General features: G+C 39.3%; 1 protein-coding gene across 2 annotated transcripts in view; it reads right to left on the bottom strand.

The window, feature by feature from the left end:
- The window catches only part of FARS2 (phenylalanyl-tRNA synthetase 2, mitochondrial), a 347,780-nt gene that overhangs the window by 190,342 nt on the left and 138,709 nt on the right, over positions 1–18,729 (bottom strand). For both annotated transcript variants that reach the window (XM_075213015.1, XM_075213017.1), the window contains 2 exons: positions 17,797–17,956; positions 13,641–13,772 (listed from right to left, as the gene is read on the bottom strand). In XM_075213015.1, coding sequence (XP_075069116.1) covers positions 13,641–13,772; positions 17,797–17,956 — 292 coding nt within the window. The remainder of the gene's footprint in view (positions 1–13,640; positions 13,773–17,796; positions 17,957–18,729) is intronic.

Raw genomic sequence — 18,729 nt, 5'->3', positions numbered from 1 at the left:
GCCTTTTTGAAAACCAATTGTGGGTATTTGGGAAGTATCTGGCCTAATACTGAATCTTGTTTAAGGATATTCCAATGCTTGTATAGAATTCTCTTAATGTAGATTGCATCTCCCGAGTAGTTGGATACAAAGTAAATGGGTTCTGGTTTATTTATCTTAGGAGATATGGTGCCATTTGTCTCTAATGTCTTTTTGTACTTCAAAAGATCGTTCCTACTTTCCATTATACTGTTTTTCTAGAAACTGTTGTTTCATAATGTCACTGTGTAATGTAATCATTCATGTTTGTACAATTACGGCGAATACGAGTGAACTGGCTAAAGGGAATGCTCTTTAGCCAGTTAGGATGGTGGTTGCTGTTGGATAGGATGAAACTGTTTACATCTACTTGTTTTCTAAATGTACGGGTGGCTAATTGTTCATTCTGAATAAATATCTCGAGGTCTAAAAACTCAATTGATAAGCGGCTATGGTTGGCTGTGAATTGAAGACCATATTGGTTGTCATTAATCTGTATTACAAATTGAAATAGGTCATTCTCAGATCCCTTCCAGATGATCAGCACATCATCAATATACCTTTTCCAGAGCACCAGGTTTGTCGCCCAGCCATTGTTGGCCCATATGTGGTGGTCTTCCCAGTAGCTCATGTATAGATTAGCATAGCTGGGCGCAAACCTGGTGCCCATAGCTGTTCCTTCTACCTGGAGATAAAACTGATTTTGGAACCAAAAGTAGTTATGGGTTAAGATGAAATTAATATTAGTGAGGAGAAATTCAATTTGATTGCTATCCAGGGACGGATGACTTTCTAAAAAGTGTCTGATGCTCTGTAATCCTAGCTCATGCTTGATTACTGTGTATAGCGATGACACATCACACGTCACTAGCCAGTATTCTGGTGTCCAGGTGATTTCTTCCAATAGCTGCAGTACATGGGTGGTGTCTTTCAGGTATGCTTTCTGTTTGGTAACATAGGGTTGTAAAAATGTGTCGATGTAGTGTGATAAATTGGCTGTAATTGAGCCTATACCTGAAATAATCGGTCTGCCAGGTGGGTTGGTCAGATGTTTATGAATTTTGGGAAGATGATACATTACTGGGATTACTGGGTGAGGATTGTGTATGTATTGATATTCACGTAAATTGATGATGCCTAGTTCCTGTCCATGTTTGAGGATGGAGACGAGTTCTTTTGAGAATAGATCAGTGGGATCATGTTCCAGTTTTTGGTAGGTGTTAATATCAGATAAAAGTCGGTTGGTTTCACTGATATAATCTTCTTTGTTTAGAAGAACGATGCCCCCCCCTTTGTCAGCTGGTTTGATTGTGATATGTTCTAATTTTTGTAGCTGACTGAATGCTAGCATCTCTTTTTTGTTTAAATTAACCTGTAAACGATGTTTCCGTGTATCTAGTTTTTCCAAGTCTGCCAGCACCATTGTTTCATATGTAATGATCTCATTACTTTTGGTCTGCTTGGGATAAAATGAAGAAGGTGGTTTGAGGTTTGTATGTTTATATGTTTCTGGAGTGGAAATGTGTTGAGCTGATTTCTCTAATGGGGTTTTCTGGAAGAACCTTTTCAGTGTCAGTTTTCTAATGAATTTATGAACATCAATATATGTCTCAAATTTGTTCAATCTGTTGGTGGGGGCAAATTTTGATTCTGTAATCTATCCATTGTTAACAGACAACAGTGCCTATTTCATCCACCTTGGCTTATCCAGGGAAATACTTGTGTATGTATATATATTCTTAATTTTATCTGTTGTAATTATATATTGTTTTTACCTTAAAGTTTGATCACATAGGAACAATAAAATGAGTATTTATTGATTCATAATAGGGGTCATTATACTTTTTTAATACAATCATTGTTTTATTTAGTCAGTGAGCGCAAAAGATATTCTTTGCATGATACCCAAGATAAGGAATATTCCTTCCGATGTGTACCGCCAATTAGGGTGTCATTCCCCGGTAAAGTTCCTCCGGTCCGTGAAGCAAACCCTGAAAAGAGGCCAAGTTTTCAAGACTCTTGAAAAAGTTCTGATTAGGAACGAAACGCGTAGAGGTCTATGCAGGCTCATTTACCACAACTTCAGTGTAACACACACTTCAGTGGTACCAGAGTGAGTCCATTATACCAAAAGGTCTCACCCTTATTAAGAAACTCACACATCACCTGGATAATCCAGTTTTTATGGACAAATGGCACGCAATTCTCAAACAATGCTTTTTACAGTTGATGGATCTTATCATTGACTTCAGAACTGTAGAACTTAAACAATTGTACATAGCAATTACAAAGTTAGATTCATCATTATCCAGCTTTTAAATTCATAATGACTATATCACACTAGAGAGATCAAAAAACGGTTTTAAGGGACAAATTTGGTATAAAAAGGTTCATGACCAAAGAACCACACATGAGGTAACCAAAAGCTCAAATCTCTAAACCCAAAGACAAGTGTTTACACACTTCAGGGAAGGATATTCCTATATACAAACAACTAAAATTAATTTATCAGTAATATATGACCCTTATTCATACTGGAACTAAGGAGTCTAAACGCTCATTAAGGGATCGAATAGTACAACGGGAAGAGATTGTTCATTCTCAATTCATGATCTAGACAACAGTACTGGTTATAATGATATTGTGAGAGAATCCTTCGGACAAGGTTGGCTGGATGCTGACCTTTCACATATAATTCAATTACATAATACTCCAGACACGATTTTTCAGACCATTAACAACTCATCAGAGATAGAACAGACAAATCAAAATGCAGGAACTACATCATTGACCAGTGGTAATATAAACACAGCCCCAACAATATCCAATCCTGACAATATTGAGCTTTTTTTTAGGAATGAGTGTACCCTCCATGACACCACCATTCATAACCACCCCAAATCCACACACAAAGAGAAAACTAGAACCTATAGAAGAGGGTGCAGGCGAGGTCAAAAGGATAAAAACCACAATAGTAACCCAACTTACCCCAGTGAACAAGGAGGAGGCATTTTCAACCTCAGTAGCCATCCACTAGGGGTCTCACACATATCACTGCTGCAGAAAGGGTTAAAATTTGCACCAAATAAGAAGTTGAACAAATTCGAGATGTATCTAGACTTAATTAAGTTTTCAAGGAAACTTGCCCCTAAAATACTTCAAACATCCAATAATGCACCAGGAGACTCCACAATCATTATTTCAACATTCTAACCTAAAACCACCTTCCAAATTCAACCCAAGCTATCTCAAAGGCCCCATAATACAAACCTTTGAGAGGATGGTTATGAACAATATAGATAAGATCAATACCCAAATCTATTACAAATGCTGTAATCTCACCAAGGCGGAGACTCTAGCACTTCGAGACCTACAAAACAATAGGAATTTGATCATAAAACCAGCTGATAAGGGGTTATGGGTGGTGTTACTGAACAAGGAAGATTACATCAAGGAATCATGTAGGATTCTACAAGATGGTACTACCTATAGACAGTTACCCTCTGATACCAACACAAAATTTCACAAGATACTCACAACTCACATGAAAAAGGTCTACAAACTGGTATCAACAAATCAGAATTTGATTATATACATATACCATATCCAAAGATACCAGTTTTCTATTACCTACCCAAGGTACATAAAAACACCACTAATCCACCAGGTAGACCCATTATATCAGGTATTTGTTCAATGACCTCCAATTTGTCACACTACATAGACATCTCTCTACAGAAGTCTGTGGGAGAACAGCGATCATACATTAGAGACACTACCCAAATTCTTAATATCCTCAACGACATAAAATGGGACGGAACATACTGGGTAGTCACAAGTGACATGATGTCACTCTGTACCGTCTTAGACCACAAACAAGGTCTAGCAAGTATTTCATACATCACAAGACCCGAACATGGAAAAAGAACAAGTATAGACAGCATAGAGTTTATATTAACTCAAAACTATTTTTGGTTTCAAGACAATTTTCAACTTCAGATTAGAGGCACGGCAATGGGGACCAGTTTCGCCCTGAGCTGCACTAATCTCTTCATGAGTAAGTGGGAGATTGAGAACATTTGGTTTCACCCCGCAGCAGGGGCGAACCTGGTCCTCTGGCAACATTACATTGATGATGTCATATACATTGTCACTCACCGGACTGTGAGTGCCGCTTCTCGTGTGTTTAGGAACCGTGGCCGTCCACCATCCTGAGGGTCTGCGCATGTGCAGCCCTTTCAAACCTTCAGTACCTGTTGCTTTTAGTTAATTGGCTGATCAGGCAACACTCCCTCTTTAAAGCACCTGTGGTCAATACCTCGTTGCCTGATCTTGGAGTCTCATTCCCCATGAGCCTCTGAAGGTGTTCCTGTGTTTCCTCGTGTATTCAGCTCCTGCTGATTCCTGTTGTTCGTTTGTGGTTTCCAGACCACTTCAACTCTCCTGTGTTCATCGTGACTGCACCAGCTGATTCCTATCCGCTGCCTCCGTGCTTTTACAGTATCCTGCTCACTTCAACTCTCCTGTGTTCATCGTGACTGCACCAGCTGATTCCTATCCGCTGTCTCCGTGCTTCTACAGTGTTCCTGCTCATTTCAACTCGTCTGTCTTCATCGGGTCAGCGCTCCGCTGCTTTCATCTCAGCTACTGGTTACCAGACCGCCTCAACTCTCCCGTGTTCTCCAGGTGTCCAGTTCCATATACTACTGCTTCCTGAGTATTGCCTTGTTCTTGCTGGTCTACATACCGTGCGCTGCACCAACTTGGTTACCGCTTCCATCTTCCAGTGGTCTCTCCTCCTGCCGGCCTTCAGCCGCTCAGGTATCTCTGCACGTCTCTCTAACAGCCTGCTCTCCTGAACCGCGGTATGCATACTTCTCATTGACTGTGCTTGTGTATTGCATATCTAGCTGGACTGAGTTTGTTCTCCTCCGGAGTTCCTATCCACTGAGACTATTGCTATCATTTGACTGTGTTTCCTATTTGCCTGGATAGTTATTGTGACTCTGTATATTTGTGCAGTGCTGCTCAGTTATTATTATATTGTGCATATCATCGTGGGATCAAGTTCTGTGTGCCCGTGTATACTCTGCATTGCATTCATCTCCTCGTGCTCCTCCTCAAATATATATTGCAGTGGTACAACTTGCTAGATGCAGACCACTGTCTCCTGTTCCCTGTGACACCAGTTTCAAGTATCCTCACTTAGCAGTGGTACAACTTGCTAACGCAGACCACTGACTCCCCTGATACCTTCACCTGGATTCTATTCCTTCACCTAGACAGCGGTACAACTTGCTATACGCAGACCGCTGACTCTCACCACCTCCTCGTTACTCCTGGACATTCCTCCTCACTATAGCAGTGGTACAACTTGCTATCCGCAGACCACTGACTACCCTCACGTTTCCTTGTCCATCTAGTTCCTCGTGTACAGTTATCTACCTATTACCAGTGCTGCTAGTCATAGACTTTTCTCGAGCATTCTCTTACCATCTGCTGTCTCCTGTTCTGTGGTCACCCCGCTACCAGAGTACCATATTACCAACTATACTGCTCTGGTAAGTCCATCATCTGGTGATACCTGGGTAAAGACTCCTAGTGCCCGTGACATTCATATGGAAGAGGCATGAACCTTCATTACAAAGTTTCATTACAGAACTCAATCAAAATTCACATAACCTTATCTTCACTACTAAATACAGTCAACAATCCATTGATTTTCTTGATTTATGCATTTATGCTGATAATCAACAACTCAAAACAAAGACATACAATAAACCAGTTGACGTCAACAGCTTTATTTTGGCAACTAGCAACCATCACCCTCAATGGCTATCCATTCGGTCAGTTTAGGAGAATTAGGAGGAATTGTTCCGATTTAGACACATTTGCCATCCAGGGCCAACAACTTAAAAAAAAAAAGTGAAAAAAGATATAATCCAGAGATAGTAGAGAAGGCCTTTTTGGATACTACTAATCTTAAAAGGGAAGATCTGCTAATATACAAAGAATCCGACAATCAATAATCAGAGAAAAGTTCAGAGAATACATACTTCATTACAGATGACCATAATTCAGCATTTAAAGTCAGGAGTATTATCAAGAAATATTGGGACATTTTATTACAAGACCCAGACCAGAGGAACACTTTATCTTAACAACCACAAATGGTCTACAGAAAAGCACCGAACTTAAAGACCAAATTGGTTACAAGATACATAGCTCCAACCAAGCAGGTACAATCTTTACTTACTTTCAAATAACAATCATCATCATCACCATTTATTTATATAGCGCCACTGATTCCGCAGCGCTGTACAGAGAACTCATTCACATCAGTCCCTGCCCCATTGGAGCTTACAGTCTAAATTCCCTAACATACACACAGACAGAGAGACTAGGGTCAATTTTTGATAGCAGCCAATTAACCTACAATCTACAGGTTTCTTTCCCTGTGGTAGGTGTATCACATGCAGCAGCCACAGACAGGAGAGCACCAAACCTATTCAGCAGTACAAATCAAATAAAACAGGGACCCTATACAACATTAAGGATTTTATGACATGTGACACCAAGGATGCTATTTACCTCCTTGAATGTCCCTGTCGTCTACAATACATTGGCAGAACGATTAGACCATTATCAGTACGTCTGAGTGAACACAAAAGGGACATCAAAAATGGTCTAGAGACACACAGTGTTTCACAGCACTACAAATTAAAACATAATCAAGATCCTATTTTTACATCCTTTATGGCAATCAAACTAGTACAAAGAGACTGGAGAGGAGGTGATTTTAAAAAGAAAATTAAGAAGGAAGAAATTAAACATATTTTTGAAATGCAGACATTGGCCTCCAATGGATTGAACATCAATTTTGAGGTCTTAGGTTGCATATAGGAACAGAGTGGGAGGATGGTGACCCACCTCTGGAGACTACGGTCAAACCACCTGACCACTAGCCAAAACCCTTCCGATCTTGGAAGCCAAACGGGGTGGGCCAGATTAGCACCCTGCCCGTAAAAAGCAGGAGAATATCCGGTACTGTAGATAACCAGAGATATGGGAATTCCTCACTACCCAGCCTGCCCATTGCCCACCTGAAGTGTACTCATCCATAGGAGGCTATTAATACAGTTATATATAAGGAGAAGAACCTTTTTTATCCCCCCCCCCCTCAAATCTACTTATCACAACACTCCCCCTTCCTTTTTGAGAACTAGGCAAGACCTCACCTATAAAGCTACATGAATTATGGGAGATATACATTCATTCATAATATTTACCTGTTCAGAATGTCAGGCTAGGTTTTTTTTTTGTAATCCACATTTTCAACAAAATTATAGGGAATTGTAGACGATATTATATTTGTTGTCTCACTGTACATGTTTATTATTGAGGGATTCTTACCTTCTATCTCATTCTTTTTGCCTGTTAACATAAGTAATATGCATATATTACTTCGTATTAGTCATATTAACACGTAATCATGTTAGATAAGTTATGCAAATTGTATTTCAATTTATTCTGGTTAAGTGTCAAATGTTTTTCTGCATGATATTTTTGCACTTTGTTAAGATCGGAGGTCACAGCAGTCTCTCAGGCAAATATATAGATAAGACTTCCAATATGAAAACTGTAACCAATCAAACTCACTGCAATTGCTTACTGCCATTATATAAAAGAAGGAATAGGATACATTCCTTGATAAAGTCACAACGGTGACATAACCGGTCGGGACATTTGCATATAGAAAACAGGAAGTAGCCTGCGTTCTGTGGTGGAACTCACGCCCACGATCGATCAAACCACAAGTTACATAGCTGGCGGTGGCCACTAAGGGTCGGTTAGTCTTCTCGCAGGACCACATCAAACGGAGATCCGACACCTTGCCTCCACCATACCCCAAGTACCTTGGGCGTTATTTGCCTACAACCCTGAACTCTTGCTTTGGTCTATGTTTGGAACTATTTTTACTTTTATTTTTGCTTTAATTCCGGAAAATACCAGCCCAGATTCATTTTGGTGGAATAGGAAAGACAATCCATCTTTGGATTTTTTTATTTATTCAGGACATTATATATTCTTTAGACAGAATATCAATTGGGAGACCTTTCATCTGTGCCCTGCCATTCGGTGCATCCCATTTATGTTGTTATATCTTGATTTTTGTTGATCATGTTTACATGACTATGTATCTTCCTTTTGGATCAATTTTGTTTGTTTTATCAGAGCAATATAAGTAAAGTTTGTTTATTTTAATAGCCTGTCTACATACAATATTTGTCCTATCTACTGTCCTTAGCGCTTGATACAACCCTCCTCCCCTCTTTTGATAGAACATTTTTAACAACTTTGGATCACCTAGTTATATATCTAGCAGCTTTGACAGGACATTAGGCTTCTCATTTGGTTCAGTGCGCATATCAAAATATTCAACATACGATGTGTGTGGTGGGGTGTGGAGCCTCACCTTTATCTGATGATATTACACTATTGTTGGTATTATTTGCTCTCATATTTGAAGTGACAAGGAACCATTGAAGAAACCTTCATATAACTTATGGGAATCTGATATGTGCCTCTTGCCCACATCCATCTGTACACATACGTCACTAGGTGTTGGGGTGACCAGGTGTTCTTAAACACTGCACTATTAGGCGCCCTGTTTTCTCTTTCTTTTTTCCAATAGTACACATTTATTAATGTTCCAATTCACAATCATTTATTAGTAAATGTATTAGAGACTATTTATACATAGATAACACTACAGCAAAGGTAATTATGGTTCAGGCCCTCAGAAATGTGTGGAGTTTGTTCTCATATCAATCTATATTTTACCAGCTGAAATCCGATGTCAATAGATTAGCGATCACACCTAGAGATTGCAAGTTATGAATGGTATGAGATTAATACTCAAAAGCACTTTGATTATGGGTCAGTTTAAAATGTTTTTTCGCAGGAAAACACGTATGCAACAGTTGGAGTAAGCTGCCCCCTCCTTTGTAGAGAGATCAAATGAACTCAGCTATGACCAACAGTCTACTGGAACACGGTTTATGTTAACTCAAACTGTATATAACAAGCCCCTGGACCAGTATTAATTCTCTTTGACTGCATACTTCAAGACTGAATCTGAACCTGGGCACAGGGGCGCATGCGTAATTTGTTGTATCTTGTTATGAATCATCATGGTTTGCTGTAATTCTGCTATCTTTTGCTATTAAATCTCTTTGTGCATTGGAACCACGTTAATCGCATTGGACAATATTTATCGGTAGCGACAATACAAACATAACGATATAGATAGTCTTGTAAAGTTATAAATTAGAGAAAATAAATGGGTAAGGAGCGAATCCCTAATTGCTTTGAATGAATTACTACCAATCTGATAATCCAGTCATGTAAAAGGAAGGCCTGATCCAAAGGTGACACACATCGTACAGGATCTTCATCCTATTGTAGCTTTCTTGTGAATGCTGCACCAAAGGTTCTGTTTGCCAACAGGAATTTGCTGCATTGCTGTTTTGTCTTCACGCAATATCAAAATAGTAAGAGGTTAGCAACACTTCACTTGATGACCATTTTAATGTATAGGAAGATGTTAGCTTGTCTCTATCAAGCCAATGTAGAATTAATTTGAAAAATATTAATGCAGAATCCATATAGTTTACAGCCCTCATCTGTGTGATGGATTTTCACATTCAAAATGTTAAAAATAGCGCACCTGTCCTCTAAGGGAAGACTGTTGAAATCAGGGTGTAAATCATTGTCTCAGGCTTACAAAGAGATGTTACTGGCCGGGGCTGACAGACTAATATACCTCTCAGACACAATCTAAGAAACGAGAGCTTCAAATTGCAGTATGATAAACAAAGTAACATTTTCACTTCTGTACTAGGCTATGATTTCAGACAGTCTCAACATACGAGTCAGAGTAACTTTTGTTAAAGTAGAAAAAGCTTCTTGAATTTAAGCTAATAATTCAGGTTACAACTTCCCTTTCAGTAGACTATTATTTCCTTTGGGACTATAATGACAAGTTATGGTAAATAGAGTGCCTGATTCACTGGGCACATCCTGGGTGAACGCCAGCAAAGATCTGACACCTATAACCATCTCAGCACATTTGAGGCCTGCTCCACGGCAGAAGCCATAGGATCGATTTGGTGCCATCAGAACCCGAACTACCTCCGGGCAGCCTCATCGATAGAGCTCCTTCTTTTTACTGCAAATAACATGTGGTGAGCAAGGTTGCCATCTATCGGGATCCCTGCCCTCAGCCTCTCTGGCACTTCTAGGAACTCGTACTACCACCGGGCCCGCCTAACCTACCTGTTTTCAACCAGTTATCCTGGAAATGCCACCTCCTCTCTTTTCGGCTGTCGAAACTGATTCTCAAACTCAGGCCGTCATGACAAACCTTCTTGAAGGCATAAAGGTCACATTCAACATACAACTTTCAAAAGCTGTGAACGAATTAAAGTCTGAAATTGCTTCGCTGAGCGCATGCAATGAAGCTCTTGAAAAAAACGACAATCTCTGCCACTCTGTTAGGAACAGCAGCTAACTGCTGTTTTCCTTTTGGCTGTTGCAGTGTTGTTCTCAGCCTGGGTGTGATCACCTGTACTCCTCTCCCCTGCAGCTCAATCTGACACCTGCCCTGATTGGCTACTACTGGTTTAAATACCTGTCAGCTTCACTGCCTTTGCGGGTTATAGCGTTCACACGCTTGCTTCTCTGTGCTCCTGTTTCTGTGTATAGTTTGCCAGTTTTCCTGATTGATGCCTGTTGTGACTTCTGCCTGGATACTGACCTTGCTTGTTTGCTCGTGAACCTGACCTCTGCCTGAATTCTGACCTTGCTTGTTTGCTCGTGGCCCTGACCGCTGCCTGGATTTGGACTCTGCCTTTTCATCTGAGAGATCACCTCCCAGCCGCAGGATCGTGGTGCCAGCTATCCGCTTCATCAGACTCACCTGTGTCAACAGTATTTGACAGTACAAATTTACTGCTCTATCTTGCTCCGGCATTTTCCCTGACACTGTGCTTCTCACTAGCTCCATCTCACACAGGCCACATCTGGTACTACACCATCATCTACTCCACACTGCCAATCTGTTATACTGTTGGAGGTTGGTACTGCATCCTGTTGCTAACTCAGTGTTTCTGCTTAATCTGGTTCAGGCGTATCATGCATTATAGTTACCATAGATACAGTATCTCTGCTCAGCATCCCACTGTCAAGTTATCTGTAGTGTCTACCTACTGAAGTTGAGTTATCACCACTCGACAATAAGTCCTGAGGACAACCGAGTACCAGCGAACATATCTAGTTCTATGGAAAAGGGGGTTGCTATAGGTGAAGCTCTTAACAACAGGTTTTGATTACTCAACTCGTAGAGTGATTCGTGACACTCTCAGGCGAACCTTGACAGAGAACTAGCCCCTTTGCAAGCTATCTCTCCGGGATCCAAACACAAGACCACCCGGCTCCTGACTAGTCCAAGGCTTCCCGACGCAGAGTCTGAGATACATCTCCTTGTTGAAGCTCTCATCGTGACTTATGCACTATTTGCTTTACTACTAACTGATCATATTTTTTTCTCTACTTTACTATGTTGATCACAGGATGCTCATACTGGTCCTTGGCTATAGGCCCCGGATGCTGTTCATTGTACTCGTTTTTTTTTTGTTGTTGCTCATGTTTTTTACTTGTAATTCTGTTCTCTTCTTGTCTCCACATGCCATATGTTCATCCTCCTGACACAGTTGAGAGGAGGACTTAACAAATTCTAAGCAAACAAAATCTACCCAGCTTGGAGTATAGCACAAACATACACATGTATTAAATAATTCAAACTTTACAAGTATGACAGTTGAAAAAAAAAACAATGGGCTCTTCCTGTACCAAGATACAAGCTGAAACCAGCATCATTTAGAAATAATTAAGAAAAAATTCAACTGAATGGAAGGGAAGTGACAAAGGGCTAAAACAGAAAGTAGTGACTGCTTTAAATAGACTCCCAAGCTACAAAACCAGCCTAGCAAATAGGAAATTGTAATAAATAGTGGGGTATGGACCGAAGACTGTACAAAGTACAAACATATTACAATTTTAGTAAGGTCACAAAATAGGATTCAATGCATACTGTATTTACAAGTATGGCATCAGAGATACAAATCATTTCTAAGCACCATCTGTTTGACAGTTTATTCCGTCTGGAACAGAAAAGAGTCATCAATGCATATGTATGCACCATAATTGTAAAAGGTAATTTAAAGCCCACAATTTATATTTAATTTAAATATTTGCATATATTAAAGTGTAAATCTGTGCCTACGAAACACCTGTACCTTTAGTTATACCCACACTTAATGCAAATCATGACATTGATGTTATAACTCAGCTCAAATATTATAATTTCAAAGCCTGTGTGTTCATGTTTCACATATATCAATAACTTTTATAAGAAAACAAAGACACATACATGTCCACTTTACAATATTTAACACCAACTTGCTCATTAAGTGCAACAATGAGGAGTTGTACAAATATACTTACTTGAATTTACTTTTAAGGGGTTGTCACCTTTAGGACAACTTCTTCTTAGTAAAAAATCCACCCCTACCCTCTCATACAGAAAATAAGGGGGGACTGCTGGTGAGCAAGACCGCCAACTCCCATTTTACCCGAAGATGGAGAGCAGGACAGTGTCAAAAACTGCTTATTTTCTCAGCAGGGAACATTAGTGCATTCCAGGCTGTTCAAAGCTCTTCAAAATTAGATAACCCTTTTAAAGGACACTTAAATGGAAATGTTATTTTTCAAATACAGTCTGCACTCCTTGTTCCTTGCAAACATATTCCCTTTTGACTTTCTTATTCTTAGCTAAGGGGAACTCCTAGAAAACCTGTTGTCTACATATCGGAAAAAATATGAAGGCGGAGGGCACAGTTCTATTCTATTGAATCTGTCATACACAGTGCCATTCTGTGTCACCTTTTCAGTGTGTACAGGATTTTTAAATGGTACTAGTTAAGCAAATGTGAGCAACAGGGTGACTCATGGAAAGCAGATCGACAGAATGCTCTTCTGCCCCATACTCTTCAAACCAGGTCCTCCATTGTGGTGCTCAATTTCCTCAGGGTTGTACTTGGCACAGACAATGTATGTCCAATATGTTTATTGTAAACCCTCCAAAGATAGCTATCCCATTCAGGAGATACTCACACACTCTCCCTGCACCAATCTTACTCTATATATTGGTAATGACCTGTTAGGAGAATTTTCAATATCAATGCTTTTGACACAATTTTGTGACAGTAGCCGCAGATTGTGTAGCTGCAAATGTCCAGGACCAAAACCGCTATGATGGGTGGTGAAGGGTTCACTATAAAAACATTACTATGACTGAAGTTGTTCTTTTGTGTACAGAAGTTATAATAAAATCAAGGGTATTTAAATCACAACAAACATTTTTTCTTATAAATCATGACTGCTTACATCTTTATCTTCTACTTTATTTTTAAGAACAATATATAAAGGGATGTCTGAAATACTCTCACACAATTTTAAAGTACATATTTACATGATGTAATAAGCAATCTTTTTCTTACCTGAATTCACCAGCTGCTGTTCCATGACACCACATCCCAGGACTTCCATCCATTCTCCTTGAAACTCAATCTCCATCTCAAATGAAGGGTGAGTAAAGGGGAAGTAGCAGTCTACCCATCTAATTTTCAATCCTGAGGAAAAGTACAAAAATACATTGTAAACAGGCCTTTATCCACCATCAAATTCCAAGGAAAACAAAAAGCACAAACTTTTTTTTTTCACTGATTATTCCTTAGTCCACTGTAATCTGAAAAGCATTTTAATGAATTCAAACTGTATTTCAAATGTTAGATTTTTACCACCACTGGGCAAGGATGAATAGGAGACAAAAAAATAAAGATAACAGGGAGTACATAATTCTTTCTAAATGGGAATATCTGTTAACTACTGAGATTATTCATGTTTTTAGAGCTTGATATTACAGAATAGACCATCTTCATAAATACATAACATAGAGATTTATACAAGTATAACAGTTGAAAAAAACCGCAAAATGTAAGATATACATTGATCAGACACAACATTACTACCATCTCCCAATATTGTGTAGGGCCTCCTTGTGCCGCCAAAGCAGCTTTGATCTGTGGAGGCATGGATTCCACAAGACTTCTGAAAGTGTCCTGTGGTATCTCTGGCACCAAGACGTTGGCAGCAGATCCTTTAAGTCCTGCAATTTGCGAGGTGGGTTCTCCTTGGCTTGGACTTTTTTTTCCAGCACACCCCATCCACATGATGTAAAATAAAATGTGATTCATCAGACCAGGCCACCTTCTTCTATTGCTCCATGGTCCAGTTCTGATGCTCAAGTGCGCATTGTTGGCGCTTTCGGTGGTGGACAAGGGGTCTTTATGGGCACTTTTACCGGTCTGCGGCTACGCAGCACAATACGCAGCAAACTATGATGCACTGTGTGTTCTGCCACCTTTCAATGATAGCCAGCATTAACTTTTTCAGCAATTTGTACTACAGTAGCTCTTCTATAGGTTTAGACCAGACAGGCTAGCCTTCGCTTCCCACACGCATCAATGAGCCTTGGACACCCATGACCCTGTCGCTGGTTCACTGGTTGTCCTTCCTTGGACCACTTTTAGTAGGTACTAACCACTGCTTACCAGGGACACCCCACAAGTCTTGCCTTTTTGTAGACCCAGTCGTCTAGCCATCAAATTTAACACTTATCAAAGTCACTCAGATTCTTAAGCTTGCCCATTTTTTCTGCTTCCAATAGACAAAGTGATTAATGTATCCCACCCCTTGATAGTTGTCATTGTAATAAGATAATCAATGTTACTCACTTCACTTGCCAGTGGTGTAAATGTTATGGCTGATTGATGTATTGTATATTTCCAAAACAATAAATTTTTTAGAACTAGAGCTTAGAGATAGAACTGGTTATATGAACATCCTGATGATTGGTTTGTGGCATAATCATCCTAAAACATTACAGGTCCTGTGCAACAGTCTTAATGCATCGGTCTGACTTTAAAGTAACTTGCTTTTTTTTTATTTGGGTACTCGGCCCAACAAGGAGTAAGTGCATGGGCCTCACAGTTAGACTCAAAGGGCCCAAGGAACAAAGTTGCTTAAAGCAACAAAGTGGCTTACAAGAACAAATTGGCTATACAGTGCTCAAAGTTAGCCTCAAACTTAAGGGAGCCACAGAAAGAAGGCCTAGTCTGGCTTATTTGGCCTTTCCCATGGGATCTCCAGCTACAGGATGTTCCTAGCCAGCATAAGGTAGCAGCCTTTTTCAAGGTTACCCCTTCTGTGACCATCTAGCCCAATCCTCTTTTCTCTGCATCGGTTGTAAACTGGAATTGCAAAAGCCTTCCTAGGAGAAACAGGGCAAGTCTTCTAGCCTGGTGGCCTGTTCTTTGTCATCATATGGCTCAGAAGGTGCAGCATATTCTTCAAAGGCCTCCGATGGTGGGGTAGTGATCCAGTTGTCATTCTCCCAAGGTTGCTCTATGCTGATCGGCACTAGCTGGAGCTGAGGTTAGGTAGACGGACACACTGGGCAATGTGCCTAGTTTCTGTTACACATTCATTTGTCCTATTCCCACCACTGACATCAATTAACACAAGGTGGCCTGTGATTTGGTTGTGGCCATTAGGACAAAACGGACACACAATAGCTCTTTGCGAAAAGAGGGAATATTTACTGAGGTGTTCCAAGATGTACACAGATCTTTCAGTTCACAAACTGCAAACAGAACATGTCCCACAAGACCAGAATCACACTCTATCTTTCAAGTTATCCACCTGCTACTCATCATGTCATCACAGAAGGTAACATTGCCTCAGCCTACACTGATCTGCCTGTAAGGAATTTTCCTAGATCTTATTGGCACCACACACAAACACAATAACAGTAACACTATGGACTGCCAGCCAGTGCTCTTTTTACAGAGCCAACACATAGGTTCTTAATCCTTTCAAAAGTTCAAACAGGCACTTAAGATGACTGGGGTAATTTTAGCAGGGTGGCGAAGTGGTCTGAAATAATTGGTAGACTGTTCAGAGCCAGCTAATCAATACTGATGCACACTTTATGAACATGTGTAGTTCACTTCTTTGGCCATGCAAGGTGACAGAACCTCTCCTTTCTAAGTATGAAAACTTCAAATACAGTGATGTAACTTACTCTTAACTGGCATCATGATGAACCTCTGAACACAAAGGACAGCTTGGTGTTAGATAAAATATTTAAGTATCTGTTTTTTCAGTAAATCTTAAACTTAGGGTGGGGACTGGACTGTTAGGTTAAGAGGTGAAAGTCAAGTTTAAGCTGCAATCTCCTCTAAAAATGAGGTGTGTTTCTTCATCACAAATCACACTGGTAACTGTAACTGACTGTCTCTCACAGAGATCAGGTTATACTCTCCTGTGCTACAGCAGAAAACAAATATTTCCATTTGTTGGACACTCTTTTTTGTGCAGTGGCAGCTATGCTGTCTAGGACACACCAATTTTGAAAACTGTACATAGAGCTACAGAAGAACAGCGTCATGTTAAAGAGTTGGTGCTTAAAAAAAAGGTTTATGTGCGATTTCTACTTTAAGGGACAGGAAATAAGGTGAGAGCCTTAGATCTAAAATATAAAATATTTCTACAAACTTACATGTCCATTAATAAAACTTCACCAAAATGCATGTCTCCCCAATATATCTCCCAATTTTACCCTTCTACTCTGACCAACTGTGTCTCTTTTCCACACTGATTACTTGTTCCCATTGCAAAATACAAGACTTTGTAGACTCCCCTCCCTCATAAAGGCTAGCCTCCAAGTCCTCAAGTGTTTCTTAAAAATTCACCTCTTTAAGCAAGCTTATTAAATTGCCAAACCTCTTAACCCCCCTAGGCTATTCAGTCTGATTACTAACCCTCTACACAGTTCAGTCAATACTTAAGCTGGGTACACTCTACAGAAAAATACTACAAATGTCATTCTCTAACGATTTTACCAATGACAAAGTCTAGATGAGCATGTAAATATATGTGTAGACACTATACACAATTTCCCTTCAGATCTGTGCTCTTCATCTCTAATAAAAATCTGCTGAAAAGATCATGACTCTTCACACTCTATAGAGCTCTGTCTACACACTTCCACATTTGCCTATCAGGGTTCCATAGTTGATCGTGATTTTTAGGAACTTTAGAAAACAAAATGAAATGATATGTGCTTTGGTGTGATGAAACATGAACATGAGAGAGTATACACTAATGCAATATCTGACCAAAAGGTCGATTATCGTGTGAACTGCATGATAATTGCATTAAATTACTGTAGTGTGTACCCACCTTTACATTTATCTTCCTACTAACAACTTACTAACTGATAAACCAAGCTTGCTGTGTGGTTTAATCATATATCCCCATTAAGCACTTATTTCCTATTACAATATGGCGGTATCTGTTGCAATCTGTGCATTTGCTCTTGTGTGTCAAGCTTCTATTTTCCTATAGATTTTACACTTGTGAGCCTTTTACCTCTTTGCCTGCCTGTTAAAAACAGTTAAAACACAGTCTTATTTTACTATTGCATTTGCTACCAACTGTAAAGTGGATCAGAGTATGCTGTCACTCTATAAAAAAATGCTAATAATAACTTGTATGGGAAAGCCTTTAAAGTGTCTCAGTAATCATACACACCTTCACCAAACAGATGAGTGATTAGTTTAGAAAGAGTTTGCTTTAACCGAAACTCCACCAGTTTCATAGCTTCAAGTGTATGGGTCTCTTGCTTGTTAGGCGTGCGAAATCCATGCTCGAACAGCTGGCACCCATCCTTATTTTCCAATTCAGCAAAAAGCTATAAAAAGAGCACAATTGGTTGTTATTTACAAGGAAAGTGCTATTCAGACAGATGCTGTATAGCTAATGTCACCAAAGCTTAACCTGAAACAATATTCATTTCTGTTAATAATATCCTCAAAACCAACACAAAAAAAGAAATACCAGACATGTCTATGATGGGGCACTCCAGAATTAAACCTTCCACTATATAATGCTTAATTTAATTATTACTGTTCCTTAAATCTTTTTTATAAAAGTTTTTTATTAATCTAAAAGATTCCTTTATTAGCAAAATATTAAAATTAAAGAAATTAATGATATGACCCAATATAGAATACAAGTTAAAAATAGCAGTTAACCACTGCTATAACATGTTGCTGTTAATACAAATTTGTGATAGTAAATATATAACGCTATAAATGCTCTAAAGATATCCTCATAGAGAAAAAGCATTGGTATTTTGATCAATGAATGATCTGATTCATAACTAATTGATTGTTGAATGATTAATCATAAATTGTTCATCCTGTGTGTGGATAATTTGGTCATAGATTTTCATTCATCAAATAAGTTGATTGTCAAATAAGACATTGTTCCTCATGTGAGACTTTTTTAAGTAGCAAATAAGGACAAATATAACAAATATAACAATTACAACAAAAAAAAATACTGTTTACCATAACATTTCCCACCGATTCTCTACATTAGCTAGTGCAACCTCTAACACTTACCCCACACTTTAACCAGCTAGTTCTCCTGAGTAGAATGATAACAAACACTTAGAAAAAA

This window comes from Mixophyes fleayi, chromosome 5 (genome assembly GCF_038048845.1).
Source record: "Mixophyes fleayi isolate aMixFle1 chromosome 5, aMixFle1.hap1, whole genome shotgun sequence".
Classification (NCBI taxonomy): Eukaryota; Metazoa; Chordata; class Amphibia; order Anura; family Limnodynastidae; genus Mixophyes; species Mixophyes fleayi.
The sequence above is the reverse complement of the archived record's forward strand: the minus strand, read 5'-3'. Positions and strand labels throughout refer to the sequence as shown.